At 32.2% G+C, this 22,258-nt stretch overlaps 1 protein-coding gene across 1 annotated transcript in view; it reads right to left on the bottom strand.

Annotated features, from left to right (window-relative positions):
- Smp_147390 (putative glutamate receptor, NMDA) overlaps positions 1-22,258 on the bottom strand; it is a gene marked incomplete at both ends in the record, with an annotated part of 30,415 nt that overhangs the window by 6,863 nt on the left and 1,294 nt on the right. Inside the window, 8 exons of the mRNA XM_018789267.1 lie at positions 503-663; positions 3,287-3,507; positions 4,251-4,388; positions 9,768-9,947; positions 12,352-12,518; positions 15,370-15,617; positions 17,810-17,939; positions 21,300-21,552. Of these exons, the coding sequence (XP_018654727.1) occupies positions 503-663; positions 3,287-3,507; positions 4,251-4,388; positions 9,768-9,947; positions 12,352-12,518; positions 15,370-15,617; positions 17,810-17,939; positions 21,300-21,552 (1,498 nt within the window). The remainder of the gene's footprint in view (positions 1-502; positions 664-3,286; positions 3,508-4,250; positions 4,389-9,767; positions 9,948-12,351; positions 12,519-15,369; positions 15,618-17,809; positions 17,940-21,299; positions 21,553-22,258) is intronic.

Consider the following 22,258-nt stretch of genomic DNA (forward strand, 5'->3'; position numbering starts at 1 on the left):
GTTTTTTCTATTTGGACTTGTCAGCTGGATGTACCTGTATCTCAGAGTTGATGTTCACTCTGGGACTACGAACCCGGTAACGTTCGCTTCAAACGCCATCGCGTTATCCACTTAGCTACTGAGTCCTCATAGCCACTTGTTTGTGCAATGGGATGAAGTTTAAATTCACTTGGTATTGTGTACTTGTATATTCCCATTGATGTTTAGGACTGCAATTGATTAGTCTCTTGTTAGCATATGTGCATACTGTGCGGACTGCCTCGAGATGCAGGTACATCCAGCTGACAAGTCCAAAATGGTAAGAAACGCGCGTCCTGGATTCCACTGCTAGCCAGCATCCATTTTTGCTTATAAAGCTTGGGAATCGAGGCAGTCCGCACAGGATGTCTATATGCCAACAAGAGACTGATCAATTGCAGTCCTAAATAAAAATTGGAAGATACAAGTAAACAACATCAACGGATATTTGCTAATTATGAAGGGCTTTGAGAGGTGTACATACCCTGATTTCATCGCCTTGAGACCGTCTTCAACATCGGATTTATTGTATTTTCTCATGTATTTATACATTTCAGGAAAATTGATTTTGATGTTCTCTTCTGTAGCACCACTTGGTATAGTGGCAAATCTAAATGGAGGTTTCACATTCCATGGATGCTGCAACTAATCGTATAAAGAAGGCTTTATTTCTAAGTTATTAGAATGAATAAAAACAAGATGAAATTTCAATGAATGCATAAAAATGTTTTAAATATTCTAGACGTTATTTTCCTTTTCTATTACAATTGTTTATTTCTATTTTGGCAGTATTGAGTTCTCTGATCTGTGTGGTTTAATTCCCGAACTTCCTTTATTATTATAAACAACATCTTCGGCGTCTACTTGTTGAAGACGTTTACTTTTCTAATTTCTTTTGGTTCACTAGTGAACAGAGAATTAAATTTGTAGTATGATCAGTGTTTATGTCATTCTAGTGATCGTTGTAGATATTCTTACAAAAGAGCAAAAATATTTCTGCGAACTTCATAAGATATATATGTTTTAAATGTTTAAGACACATTTTCATTCATTTTTTTTGTAGTTCAAATTACAGTTCACCAAATATTAAGTTTATTTATTAAATAATTTTGCTACTTGAAAACTGTAATGGAACAGAAGTGTCACGCATTTACTGTCTCATGAATTTCTCGAAGTATCACGACAGTTTTAAATAGTTTTTCACTATACCTGTGACGTTTGGAATATTTTACTACAGATAACTGATATTCATATAAGCCAGGCGTATTTCGTCATATAGTCATTTTACATCAATTTCGCGACAGCATTTGATCAGACGAATAGTAGGTCGTCGCCTCACCACAGTCCTTCTCTCTCTCCAGGAATAATTACATCAGTCGCATCTTTTTATTTCATTTAACATACGCATGCACACAATTACTTATTCACTAACACTCACTAAATACAATATCGTCATAGTTATTCCTTTGAAAACGTATTTGTTCCTCATAAAGATGTATCTTCCCGTCGTAAATATTCAGGAACGAATTTCGATCAGTCTTTAGTGGCTGATGTCTCGATATTATCTGTAGTTACAAAATTTTCGTTATAAAATACGCAACCGTTTATAAATGATTAATATCATAACCGATAAACCAACTAAAGGTTATCTACAGTCAGTAGCTTATTGTATTAGTCGTTGGTTTTTGTAACAATAAGTAACGGGTTTGAGTCTCAGTGTGAATCTGAACATTGGTCACAATTCAGTGATCATCTAATATATTAATCAACATCGTTTCCCCACTTGTGAAAATCATGTTTAATTGTTTCGAAGAAAATAACTACAATTTACTGTTTGTGTTCATCATAAATCATTTTTAACAATATAACTCTGAATTATAACTCACTAACTGAATATATATATGCCTCAATACCACGTGTATCTAGTCCCTGGAGTAATATCTCAGACTGTGAAGTTGGGCAATGTAGGTTTGAATCACAGGAAAACGATTAGTCATCTCAAGATTGGGGGTACGCTTTGCTGACGAGTGCTAGCCAGCATGAAACCTAGGTACAGGGTTTCCTACTGTCCACCTTAAACCACTTAGTGAAATAATAAGCATGTTAATAAGTTTGATTTGTAGTTCAGAATTTCACTTTACATCTCTGTTATGCGTTTGTACGTGAGAAAATTGGTTTATTTTAATAAATCCTGATTTGTAAAACATGATGGTTGTACATTTTATTATAGGGTATGTTACAGTTAAAACTTATCTATGTACATAAATTACCAATACAAATCACAAGTCTCATCAAGCTTTTTCCATCTGAACACCTAACGAGATAATCGATACAACTTATGTACTTTATGATGAAATGATACTTTTATTGTCAAGTTCTGTTATATCATTATGGTTTCCTTAGTGTATATCTGTAAATGCGTTTTTTGTTACTCTTGAACTTCTAATTAAATTTGAGATGAACTAGTGTGCTATAGAAATGATTACAAAGTTATTTTGTTTTAATATATGAGAGGTGTATTGCTTTGTGATAAAGTGTTTAAATAAATAAGTATTAGCAATTTATTAAATAAACCCTTAAAATAAGGCATGTGGTTAATACTAATAAGATGAAGTAAGTCGACAGGGAACTATAAACCTGGGTTCTGTACTCAATGACACTTCAATAATCTTCAGAGCACATTAAGTGCAAAAAGTTAAATCAATGTTACCGGGTACTAAAATTCTAGACGTTGCCTCTGAGCAGTTAGGGTTGCTATTAATCTTCTGTAAAGCTGAAAGATTAATAATAATCGATCACTAATTAGTCTGTTCGGTAGTATTCGATCAAAACCACTCATGAGATAACACAATGGCTTTTACAAGGTAATTGGTTAGAATCAATAATCAAATATTAAAATGCTCCAAATACGATTTGGAGCATTAATACTAACTTAAATGTGCGTAAATCCAGCTTGCTACCAAATTATCAAGCTCAGCAAGCGTCTAAATTCTCACAAAATATATCAAAAATGGGTAAAAAGCAAAACGTTCCGAGCAAAAAGGTTTTTTTGTATTTCGATTTACTTACAATTCCATACTATATGGAAAATGAACTGTTTTAATTGAGTAATACGTACAATAATAATATCCTTGGCAGTTATTGGAGATTCTATGGCAAAATCATAACTGTAAACAAATAGGGTCTCACTAGCCAATCAGATATCATCTACTAATCAACTCAGAGAAAAAATTCGTTAACTAGCAAATCAATTTCTCAGTTGACTTACACGCCAATCATTTATACCACTCAAGTCAAAATAATCTTCTTTAGCAATCATAAAAGCAGCTAAGTTAGCGGTATACGATGCTAAAAATACAAGAGCGAATAATGCCCATATATTGGCCATAAACCGACTAGCCATCCCTCTTGGATTATCCGCATTTACAGCAGCGCCGAATAACATTGACCAGATAAGCCAAAGTGAACGAAAAAATGAGAATCGATGATCTATTAAAAGAAAGAACAGCGAAACAGTCATATCCGACTTAAAAACAAAAATAGTTTGACTACTGAAGCACTACCGTGAATATTTGATTTGTAAATTAATTGCTTTAGGCTATATATGACAGCTGTACTTAAGTTTTATATATCATGAAATTACTTTAAAAGACCTTTATTCTGCAGTTACCTGTTTTAAATGATTTTCTTTGTATTTCATTCATTTTTCGTGTGTAATGTGTGTTATTTTAACTGGAAAGATAGCCAGTTTCGGTGACTAAATATTCCGTCTTATTACGTCCCACTCATTCGGTACCCTACTTTCATTAACTCAACTTTCAAGAGAAATCTTTACTCTCCTAAAACTCACATTAGTGACCCTTGATCAACGTTGATCAGATTATGGGTGTTTGTCATTAAACCACAGTTTTTTTTAGCCGAAAGGCTTGTTTAAACTAAATTTAGTAGAGCTGAGTTCTAACCTACAACCTAATACTTCAACGTATAATACTTTAATCATTAGGTCATAGTTTGATGTATTGGTTGCTAATGTTATTTACAACTAAATCCTAAAAACAAAACTGTTACTGAAAAATCTGCCAATAGGCGAACTAGGTAATGATGTCGTTCAAAAAAGTAATAAATACTAATCAAAATTATTTGACTGTGAATAAGCAAAACTATCTCAATACAATAATAAATTGGTTCATGCTGTAATTTTCTGAACACTTAATTTTTACATTTCAAAAGACAAATGAGCTCACTTTGATCCGTTGTATGTCCACGATTCATTCCATTTGGACTAAACCATTCATAAATGTACAATGCTGCACCTGTTGCGTGAACACTGAATACGAGGATTACACACCAGCATTGATAATCATATGGCTCTATTAAATAAGAAAAATAAAATGAGCGTGCTACTTAAACCAGAGGGGGATTATGAAGATTTTTTAATTAGTACCTAGTTTTTACAGCTGTTTAATAGGAGAACATTAGATAACTGGCTTTTTTCTAGTTTGAGCTTCCTCAGCAGCTCACACTTTGATCTCATGCAAGATCGAGAACACGACCTTTTTGCAAGAAAATCCATAATACAGTTGTACCAGAAAATCAAAACCCACAACTATATTCTATTCCTATCGGTAATATTTCTAACGTAGTCTAATCCTACCTGGTTCCCGATAATTATTTCCCGGATAATCAGTCTTTGATAAAAATAACCTTAATCAGTTTATGGGAGTAAAAATTCAATTCACATTTTAGTTAATATTCAATGTTTAGATTAAGGTGGAGCAATGTGGCAATAACATGTACTACACTGATGAAAATCAAATACACTATATTGGCCTTATTAAATATACCACATTATCTAGTTTATCTTACATTTTGTAAATTCTCCTAGTCATTGCTTTAAACTTGTTTCAATTAGAAGGGTTGAACACATGTTCGCTTACGCTATTCTACCATCCCATTCTTCCTTGTATTTTTCAGATGGGACATTATTCACTATTTGTTAACCACCTTAACAGACAAACCATATTTTCAAACTTGCTTAGCAAGTTTATCTTTAGCTAACTTCTTATAACTATCTAAATATAGATTTAGGATCTGTCAAAAATACACCAGTAGAATCACAGAAAGGACATTAGTTCACGCGTTTGATGTGATATATAGCAACATATTATAAACTTCCCAGGACATTTTTTAAGTTGTAACATCATAATTCTTTTAAACTATTTAACGCAGAATATAGACATTATTGTGACATGTGTATTCAGCGATTTTTTGTAACGACAAAAGAAAGACCACATATTTTTCCTAATTGTCACACTTTATATGTAACCACATTTATACTCAATATCTATTGTTCCTCTGTATCAATGGTAAAGGAACGAATGTATTTGTTTGGTTATATCTAACATATACCGCACTACCGCGGTTCTTAAAATGTAAACGCTATCTCCGCCGTTCATTCTTCTGCTTTATTGGCCACAACCCTTGATTGAAGATTATAATAGTATTATAGCATCCTTTTAGGCCTTCTCACACTACGTTGGAGCTTCGGCCCGGATCATTATTAAATAATACTACAGGATTTAATCTTCTTCATTATGCCGTCGGTGCTATCACGTGCAGAGGAACCTTTGTTAACCAAGTGAACTTATTTGTGGTTTTTATCTCAGAAAGCAGCTTACAAGTAACATTCATTTCATAACACTGTTACCATTTTGTTGCTCAATATACCTTTTTATAAATTAACTGTAATTGTTACCTTTTGCGTTACTCATAGACATACGCTTAGGTTTGTAGTGTTAATTCTTTTGGTATATTGTTGGTAACTTTGCGTATTGTTATATTTTGACTAAGCTCTTTTGCTGGGATCCACCACAACATCAAATGATGTCTTTAGCATTGAAATATCAAATGTAACTATACACATTATACAACTGTCTAGGTTATGTAAAATTCAGTCAAAAAATCAGATTGCACATTTAGTAAGCACTAGTACACTACTAATTTTGATATAGTAGTTGGTTTTTGTTTGAAACAATCCAAATTTGTAATTTTTAAAAAAATGGTTATATATAGACTTCAGATATGGATTGTATACACGGAAGCATACTACACTACATCAACCTCATAAGTTTGGGTATGTTTTTGGGGTTTACAAACATCAGTTTTCGCATGTTCATGTTGAGTATGGTTAAAAGTGAATGAAAAGGTCATAGAACTGCGGAGTAAAAAATAATTATTACTCTCAGGGACATGAGAACAATCTCTCTTAGTTTTCTATGATCTTTCAGTTTAATCCATAATAATAGTCTATGAAAAAATAAGTAAAAGCTTTCCTTTACACCAAAAAGTTAATAAATACTATTCATAAAAATTTCAGGACAGTGTTTTTGATAAATTTAGATAATGTAATAAGAAGACAGATTATCAGAACTAAAGTGCTATATCACCCCGATACATTTCGAACAATCTGATCACATATTAAGAATATTCATGTATGAAGTAGAAAAGGTCATTTAGACAAATGAAATGTAAGAGGAAGCAAAGATAAGATAGAGAATAATATGGAAAACAATGTAAGATTCATCACTCTGGGTAGTAAATTTATTAATAGGGTAGGTTTAGGATAGAAACAAATTGCTTTTGTATACATAAAGCAAGTTAGAATTTTTGAATAGCCAAGGCTTCAATAAACATTAGTATACTTCCTTGAACGTTTGAACAAAACCACTAAGGCCAAGTTAGTATCAATCCTATGACCTGTTTTACTTGCCTTATAACGAGGGAAAATGACTTTATCGTATACTTATATTGACTCCTTTGATTTTATTTGTTTCCGCGGCTATTTTGGTACGCGTTCGGAGACTCTTACTTACAAATCACGATATATATAGCTATTTGACCGCAAACATGTAAATCATTAAACAGTGAGATGTAATACAATCGATTACATGCCGTTTAAGTTTTTGGTGAAGCATCAGCAGTGTTTTTTCAATGATAATGACCTTTACTGCATAGTACATTGTACTAACAACTAATTTGGACCTTTGTCTCGACTCATTTTCGAATAGTGAGATGATGTGAACAGGCCTTTTTGATGCCATAGGTGTAACAGGTCTCATGGTACTGTGACATTCAGCTTCAGGGGATATCCATTCTCCATCGTTGTTTCTTTTTCAGTTATCATTTCGTCTTCAAAAGTATCTTTTGTGCGAATATGACCGATCCTATTAAATAGGCCCTTCATCAAGCCCAGTTTTTTTAAACTGACCAGTAACTATGATAACTAAGATACTGACCCGTCCAAATTGGCTTTCTGTAGACGGATCGTCTGACTGAACCATTTCTTCTACTTATAAGTATATTCAAGATATAGACCCGGTTTGTCCTCTTCTCTTGAGAAAGACATATGGTTTTAGAGTGTTAGGTTGATTCAGTTAGCTATTCACATCTGTTTTATCACAGATAAGTACGATTTTATCCACATATCTCTTAAAGACACGTGTTTTTGGTTAGCACTTCAGTTAGGTTCTCAATATATCATAAACTTTCTAGGTAATAATCGTCCTAACAGACTATCCGCAGTAATCCCATAAATCTGGCTAAAGTATTCACCTTCAAATATGGACTAGAATTTTTGGGTGCACAATAGTAGCCAATCTCTAAAAGTCGTTAAATGAATATGTAATGTAAGATTACTCAAAGATATATAATCGGATAAAATATCAATAGGTACATTTGTGAACAAGGTATTCAATTCAAATGAATACATTCTTTTTTTCAATAATAATATCACTTAATCTATGAACTCCAAAAATCCTTCAGAGAATACTTACACAAATGAATTCGGATAAGATTTCATGCTGATAAAATTAGATGTAAAGGATTGATTATTTTATAAATCTTAAGTAATCCATATAAATGAGGAGATTCAGAACGCGTAGATTTCAAAAAATTAAGTCCCTTTTTAAAATAATTTCAATGTGTAGTACTTCAACTAGGTTTGAATTTATTCTTCTAGTTTACTAATTCTTTAAAATTCAACATCAGACATATATTTACTGCCTTCGTTGAGGATTCATAGCATTTTTATTTTTTACTCACCACCCATGATTTTTCATTAGGCTTCAGCGGGATAACCTCAGGGTTTGTTAGTAATTTTTCTAGTGATTTAAATTACTGAGAAGTTAATTGTGCTTCCCTACTTTGTTCCAGGAATATGAAATATGTGTACTGTGTCTATCAGTTTAACTTTACACGAACTCTGATTAACTCAAGTCTTGGGGACTAGCACACTCAATCGATCATAGAAATTTTCAAATCGGGCATTGATCGTCAATTCATAACAAGAATGTTATCATAAACTTTTGTGACAATTATCACTTCGTAACTGTTTTTTACTTTCTGATTAACAGTTGCACGCTCAGTTTGTACCAACTCTACGTATTATTTTTCTCAATATAATTTTTTAGATTTTCATCTCTATAAAACCGGTTTCTCATATATATATATATATATATATATATATATATATATATATATATATATATATATATATATATATATATATATATATATCTTTCTAATGGTCGGTTATCGGGCAGATATTTGGATCAATATTTATGTTTAATAACAATATAGACTGTCTTTTCACAGAGGTAAATCAAGGTGAGTTTATTTTATTAAGTGGAAGGGTGTCACAGGTTATCCTTATACTACACACTGCAATAGGAAAAATGCAAGTTTCTGTAAAGCTTATTAATTTTATCTAGTAGTTTTGGCAATCTCAAAACATGCATTCTACATTATAAGTACTGTCGTTGTGATAAGGTATCTTGAATATAGTTTATCTTTAGCCTTAGGTTTATGAAAAATTGCAATGATGTTTATATATGTTAAGTGTACTGTGTTTGGCGATAGTCGAATACATTTCATCATAAAGATAAACGTGTACACAATTTTTTTCCAGAAATTATTCTCATTGTTCTGTTAAATTAAGCACAACGTATCTCCTTCAGTCATTGAGTAAAGTGTGTATAATTAACGAAAACGTGACAGTCTCAATGAACCAATTAACTATGTAATGGAAAAGGAAATTGCTGTGATGTTGCATACCTCAATTGAAAATTATTTACTGATACCAAGCATAAAGTTGAATTAGGCGATTGCTTTGATTATTCGTATTCATGCATAGAATGTGGTCAGGTTCATGGATGTAGGTGAAAAATATTATGGATTTATGTACCAATTTTTTGTTTGGTTGGCACTATTATGGTATCCAGTTTATCACTTATTTCTAGTCGGATCGGTATCAAATAGAGAACTAGAAGGTTGCTAAACATCTGTTTCATTTAAGTATGAGATCATTAAGTAGTGAACAACTACACACCCCATTAGTGGTTAGCTTCAAGATGAATTGTTGAAGTGCTGTTGAGAAGCCTTTATCGTTAAAGTTCAAACAGTTTTAAAGTAATACATATTCACTATGATTTAAGTTGATCATCGAACCGTATCACGAGTGAACTGGAGCTCGAAATATAGGTCTCTGGGTCTTAGTTAAGTAGTCTAAGAGAATCGTGTTTACTGTGAGACCTAAATATCCTGGAATGAATGCCATGCAAGGTGGTATATGTACACAACATAGTAGTTTCAAATTATTTTCCGTGCTTATTAACCTGAAGTCAGTGCGCAATGAAAACTAAGATCAACTACTTAAAATATTCCACAAAGAATACAACAAGTATTCAACTTACTTAAAAAAGCTGTTGGAGCTATAGCACCTTCTCTTAAAGCCACTGCAACTGCTATACCTGTTTCTAGAAATGGTACACTAAATTCAATTTGCTGGGATCGATTAGGTGTGATTTTCAACGATGTTACTGCCATATCAGCTCTATTATCCATTAGATCACGTATAATACCATTCCATCCATCTGGCTTTCAAATACAAATGTCAATATTCCAAAAACAGTATTATTCAGTTAATTAAATGGTAAATGACAACACATATAGCCTAAAAACTTCATACAAAGTAGTGATAGTGAATTGATGCTCAAAACCCATTGTGTTATACTTGATTGGTATGAAATTTGTACCAATACAGTTTTGTAAAACACAATTTTCTCTGACAGACAATTAATAACTCAACTAAAATAAGGTTTTCTATAGCTCACATGACTCTATTTTATACCTCCAAATGACAATAAAACCAATTAAGGTTAAACTGGTGCTATTCTTGAAATCATTTTCAATTGCATTTATGAACGTGAATATAGTACTTATGGTAACAAGGTTTGAGAAAAGACCGAAAAGGATTTTTACAAGTTATCCTGAATGACTTACTTGAAACCTTAACCTAAAAGAAAATTAACTCTTCAAAACTTATTTGTCAGACATTCAAATTTTAGGTGGACACAAACTGGTTATCTTTTAAGTCTTGAAAATGATTAACAAGCGAATTCTTTGTAATCAAGCGCTTGTAACGCAACTTATAAATGTAGAAATAAACCGTAGTAGGCCTCACTTTCTACTAGCTCATGACTTTATATAATTCACTAATCTTAGGCTAGTCTTTGTGGTAAATTTTCATCAGCATTTGCAAACTTACCACGGAACATGAATTTAATCGTTGAAATTAATGTTGTAATTTGACGAAGATATCTTGTCTCCCACATCAGAAAGCCAAATGATTGAAGCCTATTAAAAGGATTTTGATGTTAACACTTAAAAGTTTATTTTTCCATGATTAGGGAAACGATAGCAATACTGAAAAGTTATTTATGTAATATATCGAAACCTTGCAGAAAGTTTATCTTGAAGCGTGAACAAGTTATCGAATCCTGACAATTCGTATTTAAAAATGTATGTTCAATCCACTGAATATATTAATGATGAACAATATACCTCCAATCAACAACTATTTTATCTCACCACTATTACATTGTGTCCAACTGTTACCGTATTAGTATTTCCATATCTTTTCTCATTTTGTCCACAATGTCGTCAAGGCTACATATTTCAGTATGTGAACGTTGAAAGAAGATAAATGCTCAAGTATCATTCATCAACTCTGAATTATAGGAACAGATACTTCGCCAAATAAAACAATTGCTTGGTTTTATGCTTATCCTGTATATCCGTCTCATTTTTGCATGAGACTCCTCTATAGTGCGAACCTAAAGCTTATTCACGGATCAAAACAAACACCCGTTGGAAAGTATGTAGTATCAGTTTATATGTTAAGCCCATATACTTTTTTCTAGCTACTGGCCAAGCCAATTCACCTATATATTGTGAGTCATATTTCGATCCTGTTCATTATTCGCTTATTAACCTTGACTACCTTGTTATATGAGCGCATATGTATGTACCCTTCGTATCTTATTCATCATATGTCTGTCATTCATTTTTGTCTGATTATAAATATTGAGTAATGCTTGCTCATAGCGAGTTGGCTTCTCCGCCAATCTCCATTACGCATTATTTTCGCTTCGCTCTCAGTTGGCTTCCCAGCCATCTCCACTATGCGTCATCTTTGCTTCGCTCGCTTACACTTGTTCATGTGCCCACAGCTTTCTCATCTGTATCATTCATCAATAAGAATGTAGTTGCCGCTTCCTTTTGCCTTCTGATTTTACGCACCGTTAAGATTGGTATAATAACGGTTATCGAAGTGAACTATCAATGAAGCACGGCACTACGAGTATACCGTTGAGGAATCCCATACGAGAAAGAAACAGCTTCCTGATTTCCAGTGGTTTCCTAGTTGATTCCAGCCGGTGACAAAAATTAACGTTTATCATTTCGGTTTTTTATTTTAGTTCTGCATAGTAAATCGGTTTTAAGTTTTTGGACGATAAAATTGTGTCCGAATCTGAAGTTTAAGTAAAAGATAATTATATTGGGTCGTATTCTGCCTACTTGTAGGCATTTTTGTTAAATTTAATAATGATTTATTATACTATTTATTATCTGATCATGATTAAGTCCTTCCATTGTGTTTAAAAAATTATGAATGACTGAAAACTAACCAAACACTAGTTCAAGAAAGAAGTGTTTTTTTTTAGTTTGACTGTTTTCAGTCAATTTGCAATTTAGCACAGCGTCACCCGTTGTCATCGATCAGTATGGACTTTCCGCTAGAATTTGGAGACATTCATTTCATCACCAGCCGCTGATGAGTATACCATTCCCACTAAGTCTTAAAAATCAAGCTCTATAATTCAAAGCTTTTGATTGTAGCTTGTCAAAATGGTATCTTTTAATTTTGGAGACAATATTTGTAATGAAAAACAATTATTAAAATAAACTATAATGTTACCATTTATTTCTGAAAACTTACTGTCCAAGCCCCCCAGAAACCATCCTTAACTTCATACATTTCCACATCGAAATTTAAGTCTTTCATTAATTCCATTAGTAAGTCCATTGTCAGTCCGGAACAACAACCATCTACATAACTAATTGAACTGTTCTCATTTACATTATTTAATTCTGGCAAATTGCTAAAATTTCCAGTTATCGATTCGGGTTTAATTTTTTTGTTGAGATCTTTAGCATAAGAATTTAATCCAAGTGAACTTAAAGTTTTATGTATGATTGAATTCTTTCCAGATATATCTTCATCTTGTAAAGACTGTGGTCTAAGTTTGCACGGAATCGAATTCGCATCACATGTTCCACCTTCCTTGTAATAGAATTTAGAGAAAGAGAAAAACGGAACTTGCGTTTAAATAAAGCACTGTCAAGCATTTAGTTTTTTCTTTAATTTGATTTGTTTCCACAGCTAGAGATTAAAGGGTTTGGATTCGATGGTTGCTAGTATCATTGATATCAAGCGCACAATTTATTACAGCCAACAAATTATATAGGAGGAATACAATACATATTTTTTTGGCAGTAAAGTTTGAGAGGGTGAGATGGATTATTCATCTGAGTTAAGAAAAAGAGAGTTTATGAGTAGTACAATGTGCAGTGCGGTAGCATTACTAAAGACTTTGATGACTGATCTTTACTTTCAGTAAATTCAACCTATTGAAACTATTGAGGTAGGTTATAAATGTCGAATACCTGTTGAACTTCGAATTTCCGGGATTTATTTATCACATAAAACACATAAAACTCTTGATGGGAGACCTAAACGTCAAAGTCGGAATGGACAACACCGGATATGAAGATATAATGGGACGACATGGACTGAGAGAGGGAAATAAAAGTGGGGAGAGATTTCTAAATTCTGTCGTGCACAAATCAAATCGCAACACTATGGATCACTGTTGAACAATCAGTTGAGTGGAATTCGTCACTATACATCAACTTTACTGACAATGAGAAGGTATTCGACAGTGTAGATAGGAAGACTTTATGGAAACTTCTACACTATGGTGTACCCGAGAAGATAGTCAACTTCATCCGGAATTCATATGATGGACTACAATGCAAAGTGATGCACGGAGGACAGCTGCATTCCAGGTGAGGACCGGAGTCAGACAAGACTGCTTACTCTCTCCTCTTCTCTTTCTTCTGGTGGTCGACTGGATTATGAAGACCTTGACATCTGAGAGGAAGCGCGGAATACAACGGATAGATTGGATATAACTAGACTATTTGGATTTAGTGGATGACCTAGCTCTTCTATCCCATACACATGAAGAAATGTAAATGAAAACAGCTAGTGTAGCAGCAGTCACTGCATCAGTAGGCCTCAACATACACAAGGGAAAATGGCAAGATCGTCAAATACAATACGGGGAACACCAACACAACTGCACTTGATGGAGAAGCTCTGAAAGATGTGGAGTCTTTCACGTAACTTTGAGGTATCGTCGATGAACACGGAAGATCAGGTGCAGATGTAAAGGCAATGATTGGCAAAGCAAGGGCCGCATTCCTGCAGTTGAAGAACATATGAAACTCAAAACACCTGTCAACTAACTTCAGAATGAGAATCTTCAATACGAACATTAAGACAGTCCTACTGTACAGAGCTGAAACATAGAGAACTACTACAGCTACCATCAAAAAGGTACAAGTATTTACAAATAGTTGTATGCGTAAGATACTCAACATCCATTAGCCGGATACCATCAGCAATAGCTTTCTGTGGGAGAGGACAAACCAACTTCCGGATGAGGGAATTAGGAAAAAACGTTGGAAGTGGATAAGATGTACATTGAGGAAATCACCAAACTGCATCACGAGTCGAGCGCTGACTTGGAATGCTGAAGTAAAGCGGAAAAGTGGAAGGCCGAATAACACACTACGTTGGGAAATGGAAGCAGGTGTGAACAGGATGAATAACAGCTGGATAGAACTGGAAAGGATCGCCCAGGACAGAGTCGGATGGAGAATGCTGGTGGTTGGTGGCCTATACTCCTCTACGAGTGGTAACAGGCGTGAGTATGTAAGTATAGAACACATAAACTTGCTCAGTTTACAATTTTAATAGTCATTGACATCACAATAATGTATTTCTTGAAACTATAAAGGTCATTTCCACTGTGAAAAAAACCATATGTGTGTTAAATTTTTTAGAATGCTGTTCTAGATAGTGGGGATGATGTTTTCTTTTCAGGATCGACCGTTTGATAAGAAATGTTACGAAGAATCCATTACAACTACAAATAAATTTGTATATTTACATCGTATTTAACATTCACTTTGTTTAACAATGATTTGTATTAATTTAATTTTGAAATTCTGAAACGAAAATGCGAAGGTCTATATTATTCGTATCCTGTATTGCATACTGACAAAATAAAAGTTTAACTCTGTTTTAAACAATTTATAATAAAATTTATGACTTGATTGCCGCCTGTATTTCTTTCTTCATTAACATGCTTTTGACGACACGTTATGTGTAGAAAGAAACCGAATTATTTATTACCATCATCTATAGGTTTAACTGATCCAGATTGTTGGTGAAACCTTTCATTATCAAGCCTTATGACGTTTCAATGTATCCGCTCGTGTTTTTGAATAACTTAGTGTTTCTTTCTTTAAAATCATATGCGTATTTTATCGAGTCAAAAATAGACACTTCATTATGATAGTAACCATTTACAAAACTAATGTGAATTCATATCACTGATTATTTGTTTTATAATCAAGAAGATTATTCATTAATAGTGCGCAACTTTACACATGAATAACAAAGCATAAAGGACCTAAAATAAGTCACTACAACTGATTTCTTACGAGTACATTAACTTCACAATTGCATCTTTTGTGGTATTGATTATCACAATAGATAATCATAGGGTTAAAGTTGTGTAATTTCTGTGACGTAAGCTTATTGTATCTAGTGATTTGCTGGGGAAAAACAATTTCATTTTACAAAGACTTACACATATTAACCTTACAAAATGTAGATACTCATATTTTAATTCATAACCTTCTTTAATCAAAAGTGTGTAATATGATAATCTTACTTGTGCTTTGGTATAAATTACAAACGGTATTTCTTTAATAGTTACTACACGTAGTTTGAATTTACTTGGTCGACCTTTAGGTGGAGAATTAGATGCGCCAGGCCATGTTACACCATCTATTCTCAATCTTGATTTGCTTCGACCCCATTTACTGCTCATTGACCATGTCCCAACCTACATGAGAATTTATTCATAATACAAATAAGTGATTTGAATATCGTTCTAAGTAAAATTAATATTCAAACTCCCTTTTCATATCAACCAGTAAATAGATAAAATGTAGTGCGATTTGCCGATAAACATTCGCTAATATAAAGTAGATAAAATGTATCCATCAGGAGAAAATTCAAATTAATGGGACAATGTTTCTTTTTACGCGTACATTTCTCACTTGATAGTTTATTATCTTTGCTGCTATGAGTCTTTATACATCAAATCACATATAAAATGCTACATTTGACACTAGTATTTTAGTATCGAAGTTATTTTCACTAAGTCTGTTTTTGTTATCTTTTGTGTTACTATTCGTAAATGATTACTAGTCTATTGAGAATAAGATGTTCGTTAATCGTGTCTCTGTATCTATTCTATGGTAGTTTTCCACAATATCAAAAAATTTTTTTTAAAACCCATTACGTAAAAACTAAATAAACTCAATTTTATATTCCCCAAGGCAGCGGATAAAATATTTTTTTTTGCTGAAGTATTGCTAAAGTTCATAAGTCTGAGATTGATCAGTGTAATATGGTTCTGTGTATTCTTTTCGCCTTAAAAAGTTACTTGATTAAGTACAACTTGAATTATGTATTCTGGATAGTTTCTAAACATTAAGGAATATATTTGATCTCAAAGAATAACGTAGTTGCTTTGATGTTACAACGAGTTAAATCATACTTTACCTATCCTGATGAAATAATATAGGAATTTTAAGTTGCTGATTACAGACTGGCAGAATTAAATTCAAAGACTCAATACCTGTATCTTTATTTTTAAAGTTGAGTCAAATACCTTGAAAGTTTTTTTAATCGTTTTTAAAGGTATAGCTTTGAAATCAAAAAGCAACCATTTTCAAATCACTTTGAAATTGGCCTGTATGGATGGTGTTTAGATATCTAATGACAATTACAATGAATCCAAGTGAAGTGATATAACACCGTCAACGATCAAAATAGAAGAAAGTGACAAATACCTGTTAGTATAAGATACTGAATGTGGTAAATTTCATAATTAAAATCATTTCGTTCAGTAATTACTAACTTCTGTACTAAACAAAGAGATATTGAGGAGTAGTTTCCTGAAACAATATAAAGCTAACTAGCAAGATAAAGTTATCATTTTGACATACTTTACTCTTTTTTAGAGCATGTTGAATTGGTGAAGAAAACGTAAAACATCAGAATGCATTTTCTAGACGAAATAGCATATTTGAATTTGGAAAACTGTGCTGCTTTGCTAGATGGTGTTCAAAGGAAACTTTATTAAGTTCAAACTGAATTCATTCTAGGTGTGAGTAATAAAGTTTTTATCTTTCACTCTCTATTAAATCTTATCAAACTATAACGAGAGAAGTTGTCTCAAACTTCTAAATTTTATGAATGATATAAATTTAAGACATTTGCACGTGGTTTAAATGCTTAGACATGTCATTATTCTAAATGGTTTTGTTAGGATATTCACAGGAATATCCCAAAAATTATCTCGAACGTAAAGTGGTATGTTTCCAAACTTTTCACATGTTATTTCCTAATAGTCATTATTTACAGTTGTCCTAACTATAACACTTACGTGTCCTTTTTTTCCATTGGTTAATGTTCATAGTCATCTTAACTGTATAAATATGCATTGTCTGTAAAGTATTTTTGTTCTGCTGCTGACCCCATAAACAATTCTCATTTAACGGCTGTGTTCTGATTTATTAGAGTTGGGGAACAGTATTGGGGTCGTACTAGGATATCTGAGTTCGGTCAATCGGTAGAATTTCGTGTAGTCCTATCGCAATACGTAATATTTGGCGATATATATTATGTTTATCATCCAGTATAGGTAATACAGAGAGCTCACATACGTCTGCAGTTATTCTAAAGTGCATCTGGATTTCCAACATATCTTCTAATTCCGTACATAGTAATAAGAATAAGCAATATTTTGAGAAGAATAGACTAGCTCATAAGTGATTTTTTCTTTATCAAGAGGAATGAAAATTAACTCATTCTTGTCCTTGCAATTTTACTGCTCAATATCACATCGAAGATAATGTTGAAATTTCTATTTATAGAAACACAAGTTTGAAATGAAAAATAATCAATTCAATCATCGTTCATGTGCAAACAGAATTAATAGAACAGTTATAAAAGTTTATACTTTACCTTATACCATTTCATTCGACCATCAATAATTCTTGAATTATAAATGAATAATTTGGAAACGTTTAACCCACCATTCGGTAGAAAACTTATCGGTTCATTATCTACATTGACAACAATTGTATGCATAATGCTATAAATGACAAGGATACAATAAACAATCAAGAGAAATATCGGTGAGATAAATTAAGCTATCAACGCAAAATTCATCAATATTTAATCAGACACAGTGAACAATATTTAAAATTAATCATCAGATAGTTACACAATTTCCCTATGCAGAAACTCGTTTTTCATAAAATTATGTTTACTTGTACAGTATAGTTGAATGTGATACGTTGTTGTCTCTTATGTATATTTCCAATTTAGGAGTAGTAGTCAATTACTTTACATCTGTTGACTAATAAAAAAAATACGATCACGAAAATAGGCAATTTCAAAAGTGGCAATAATCTTTAACTCTTGTCATGATGTTTATTGATTATCAACAGAAGAAAAATGTAGGGAACAAATTCATTAATAAACTGTTACTGTTTCTCTTTTCTCCTTTCTTGGCTACTGAATCTTTCCTTAAGCAAAATGACAAAATATGTTTCAGGTGAAGGCAAGAAATGAAATAGTTTGACTTCACTTTTTATTATCTATACAGTAACTTGACGTTGAATCAAAAAAAAAAGAATTTTCAAAAGGATTTACTGACATCATTAACTTATATATATGAGAGAAAATCAATAATTTGTCGAGTCGTTTCACACTGTTCGTAAGTTAGTTTAATCAGTCATGAATCTGCATCAAATAACAGTTTTATCATGTTCTAAAACTTCAATAAACGTTTACATTGAGTACACTGATATCAAGTAATGAACTTATAAAAGATAGACGTTTTAAAATAAATAATATATTTGTAATATCCCAGTGGAACAACTGTTCCGTTGTACTATTTACACTTGCATTAATTTTAATTTAGTTATTTATTTTGTGAAGAAGTGGCTTACAATAAGTCACGAAACGTCAGAAAATCTAATTTTTCTACTCATTGGGATATTACAAATATATTAATTTATTTTTAACAAACTACCCAATGCTCAATTTATTCGAAATTAGCTAAACATTTTTGTTTAATTGTGGCTTCAGGGTTAAGATATGCTTATATGAACAAACTTTTGCCGACGTATACAATCAAAATAAATATTTCACCTCGAAACAGTGTTTGTCAATATTCAACCATATAGCAAGAATATGTTATTCCATATCGGTTTTTTAGTTACTTACAATAGATATTTTCCCGATTTCATAATCAAGTACTTTCCTTTTCTCGAACTCTCAAATTATGTTACACTAACGAACGAACATAAACACTAATACTATGTGAACTGGCACAATCTAAAAAGAACTAACTGAACAGTTTACCCACAGAGTTTCACGAATACATATTAGTGCTAATACGTGATGACATATACGATTGACCTAGTTATGAAATGATTCTGTTTACTGTAAAACGCTGAAGTGTTATATATATATATATATATATATATATATATATATATATATATCAGTAATAACCTATTTAATAGCACTAGCACGGTACCTGTTATTATTTCACGTTGATGAAAGAAATCGCTTATATTATGATAACGATTCCTGACTAAAGCTCGGCCCAAAGGTGACCGCTGATAGTTCAAACTGAGAGCTAAGTGTACCAAAATGTTGTGACATCAATCTCAGTATTTACAACTTGGCGTTTAAGGTTACATTATGCTTCGTAGGAAATGTAATTTATTTCACAGAATTATATGGCTTTCAAACATTCAAATGTTACCACTCAAAAGTTATTATAGTCAAGATTACAACAATAATAGGTCTAAACAATTTTTTTACGGTATTGAACACAGATTATATAAAGTTCAAGGTTGTATCCTACTATGAGACTACATATTTGTTGGTATTTAGTGGTTTTCAGTCAAGATATATTTTACATTATATATATAAGTCTCATTAAACCCAATGGTTGTATTTATAAAGACTATATGATAGAATTGTATAAAGTACATCAGTATAATTTATCCTTTCGCACATAGTACCAGTAGGAGTCATTACATTTGATTCAGAAATCTTACATTTTTTCATTGCACATGAATTGAAAATTCTACATAATTTTCCCGGTAGTATATGTCTATGAAAGTTTATAATGCAGAATCAATTGATACTTGGTAATCATAAACTATAGCGTAATAAGTAAAAAGAATATTATACTTTAGTAAACGATTGAACGAATTGTCTGTGTGCGTGTACTTTTATTGTTTTGATTTTGTCTTCGGTTATAAAATAAATATTAAGCACACATAATAGGAAAATACAAATACTTGGTCTAGCTATCTAGCAGTTTGTTTGTGCTACTTTTTGACTACATATTCCATAACAGTTGTAAAACTTAAAGGAAAGTTTCCTCATAAAGAATAAATCTAGAGGTTAAGTGCTCTGGTGCGAGACTGGTAGGTCCTGGGTTTGAATCTCGTAAGTGCGTGATCGTCGATGCGTACTGCTGAGGAGTCCCATAATAGAACGAAACGGCTGTCCAGTGCTTCCAGGTTTCCCATGGTGGTCTAGCTTCAATTGACTCATGATTTTAAATAATCCTCTACTTAGGTGATTTGTAAATGTTTGTAAACTTACGAATAACATAAAATGATCACTCAGTAAATTATGCTTCAATGAGTTATAATAAATAACAAAAGTCATCATTTTATTTGTACAGATAAAATGTGTCTTTGTGAAGTAAAATGAAAGTGAACATTTTGATTTCGACATTGTCAAATGTGTGTCCAAAAGAACTTGTTACAATAGAAGTAACAAAAGATTAGTGATGTGATTAGATCTTTGGTTTTCTATCTTTAAGTTCTGAGAATGATAGACATTCATAGAAGAATAATTAATTGTCGATATGAAAAGCTTAAATCGCACTAACCTTTTAATGAAAACTCCAAGTTTCTCGTGACAAGTTATCAAATTCACTCTACTTATAGCTCAAACCTTTGCAGTAATGACTATGATGATAATGAACCTCGTCACGTTGATCGCTGCTACATCCATGTCGAGTAAATCAAACCCAGGCTAACTATGTAAATGCCACTTTCTAATTTGCATTACTGAAACAATATGATCTGAGAAAAACGTTTTTTCAGGGGATTTAAATTCGAATCCATAAATCGAGAACTTTCAGAAAAATATCAGCTGTGAGTATTTTCACATCTAATCAGTTTGTAATTAGCATCAATAATAAGTACGTTTTAATTCTGTTATAAATATACTTGTTTAAGATTTCCTCAAAGATGCGGTAGAAAAATATTTTATCAGACTCATACCAAATAAAATGAAATTTAGAGATAGAGTAGACAATTTAGTTTAAGTAACATTTTACGGCCAAATACAAAGTTTGTATTAGTACTTCATAAGACACTATTTTGATTAATATTGCAAATAGAAGTCCACTTACTCATACATTCTTCTTCCCCATTGCCAACTTAAATGGTCGGAAAATTGACATAATTTAACAGGTCTAAGCTTCTCTAAAATCTGTTTAAAGTAAATTAATGTATCTCTATTCGGCGTATCGATTTGTATTGATTTGTCTGGTGGATAGATTTGAGTCAACTGATAAATTAATTCAATCATTGATTTTTGCCAAACTTCTCGTGCTATTTCAGCACTTCTTCTACGACTAGAATGATCATTTAAACAAATTAAACCTTTTGATAATAAAGACAAGAAAGAATGAATTCATTTAATGGTTTTTCAAAGTATTGGGTTCATCGAAACATGCAAATTCTAATTAACAGTGAAAATAATAATGACTGACTATTTATGGGGATAAAAATTAATTTCGTCTGCCACTAAAATAAATGAAATAAATATGTAGTATATTATATAATGATATGTTACAGCAGATGTATGCCGCATAAAGTTTCCTTTTTTGTTTTTTCCCCGTTCCCACTATTGGTTAAATAATTTGATAATGATAGACTGCAGCTTAATTTTATTCGATGTTCTTTGATCCATCACAGAAATTCACCACTGAGTAGTAATTAATTTCATGTTGTTTAATCTGCGGTGCTAACTGGAGTTTGTCGAGCGAGCTTGTGATGTAGTTACTAGGTCGGATAACCTAAAATTACGGTAGTTCACTCTACTTCAGCTCATTCAAGGTTTCAGATAAGTTGTGCTGGGGCATATCAATCAACATGAAAACTAAGTTCACGTTTATTTGTTGATTATCTAGAAGTATCCAACAATTTTATAAATAGCTAAGAAAGCATGATTTCGCTAAGAAATTCATAAATGATGCTCATATAAAGTCAATGTTTATAGGAATTCACCAGTAAGTAACCACTACAATGAAAACTAATTTTAAGGTGGTTATAGCCTTGCATGATCGAAAAGACGTCTCCTAGCGTT

This window comes from Schistosoma mansoni, chromosome W (genome assembly GCF_000237925.1).
Source record: "Schistosoma mansoni strain Puerto Rico chromosome W, complete genome".
NCBI lineage: Eukaryota > Metazoa > Platyhelminthes > Trematoda > Strigeidida > Schistosomatidae > Schistosoma > Schistosoma mansoni.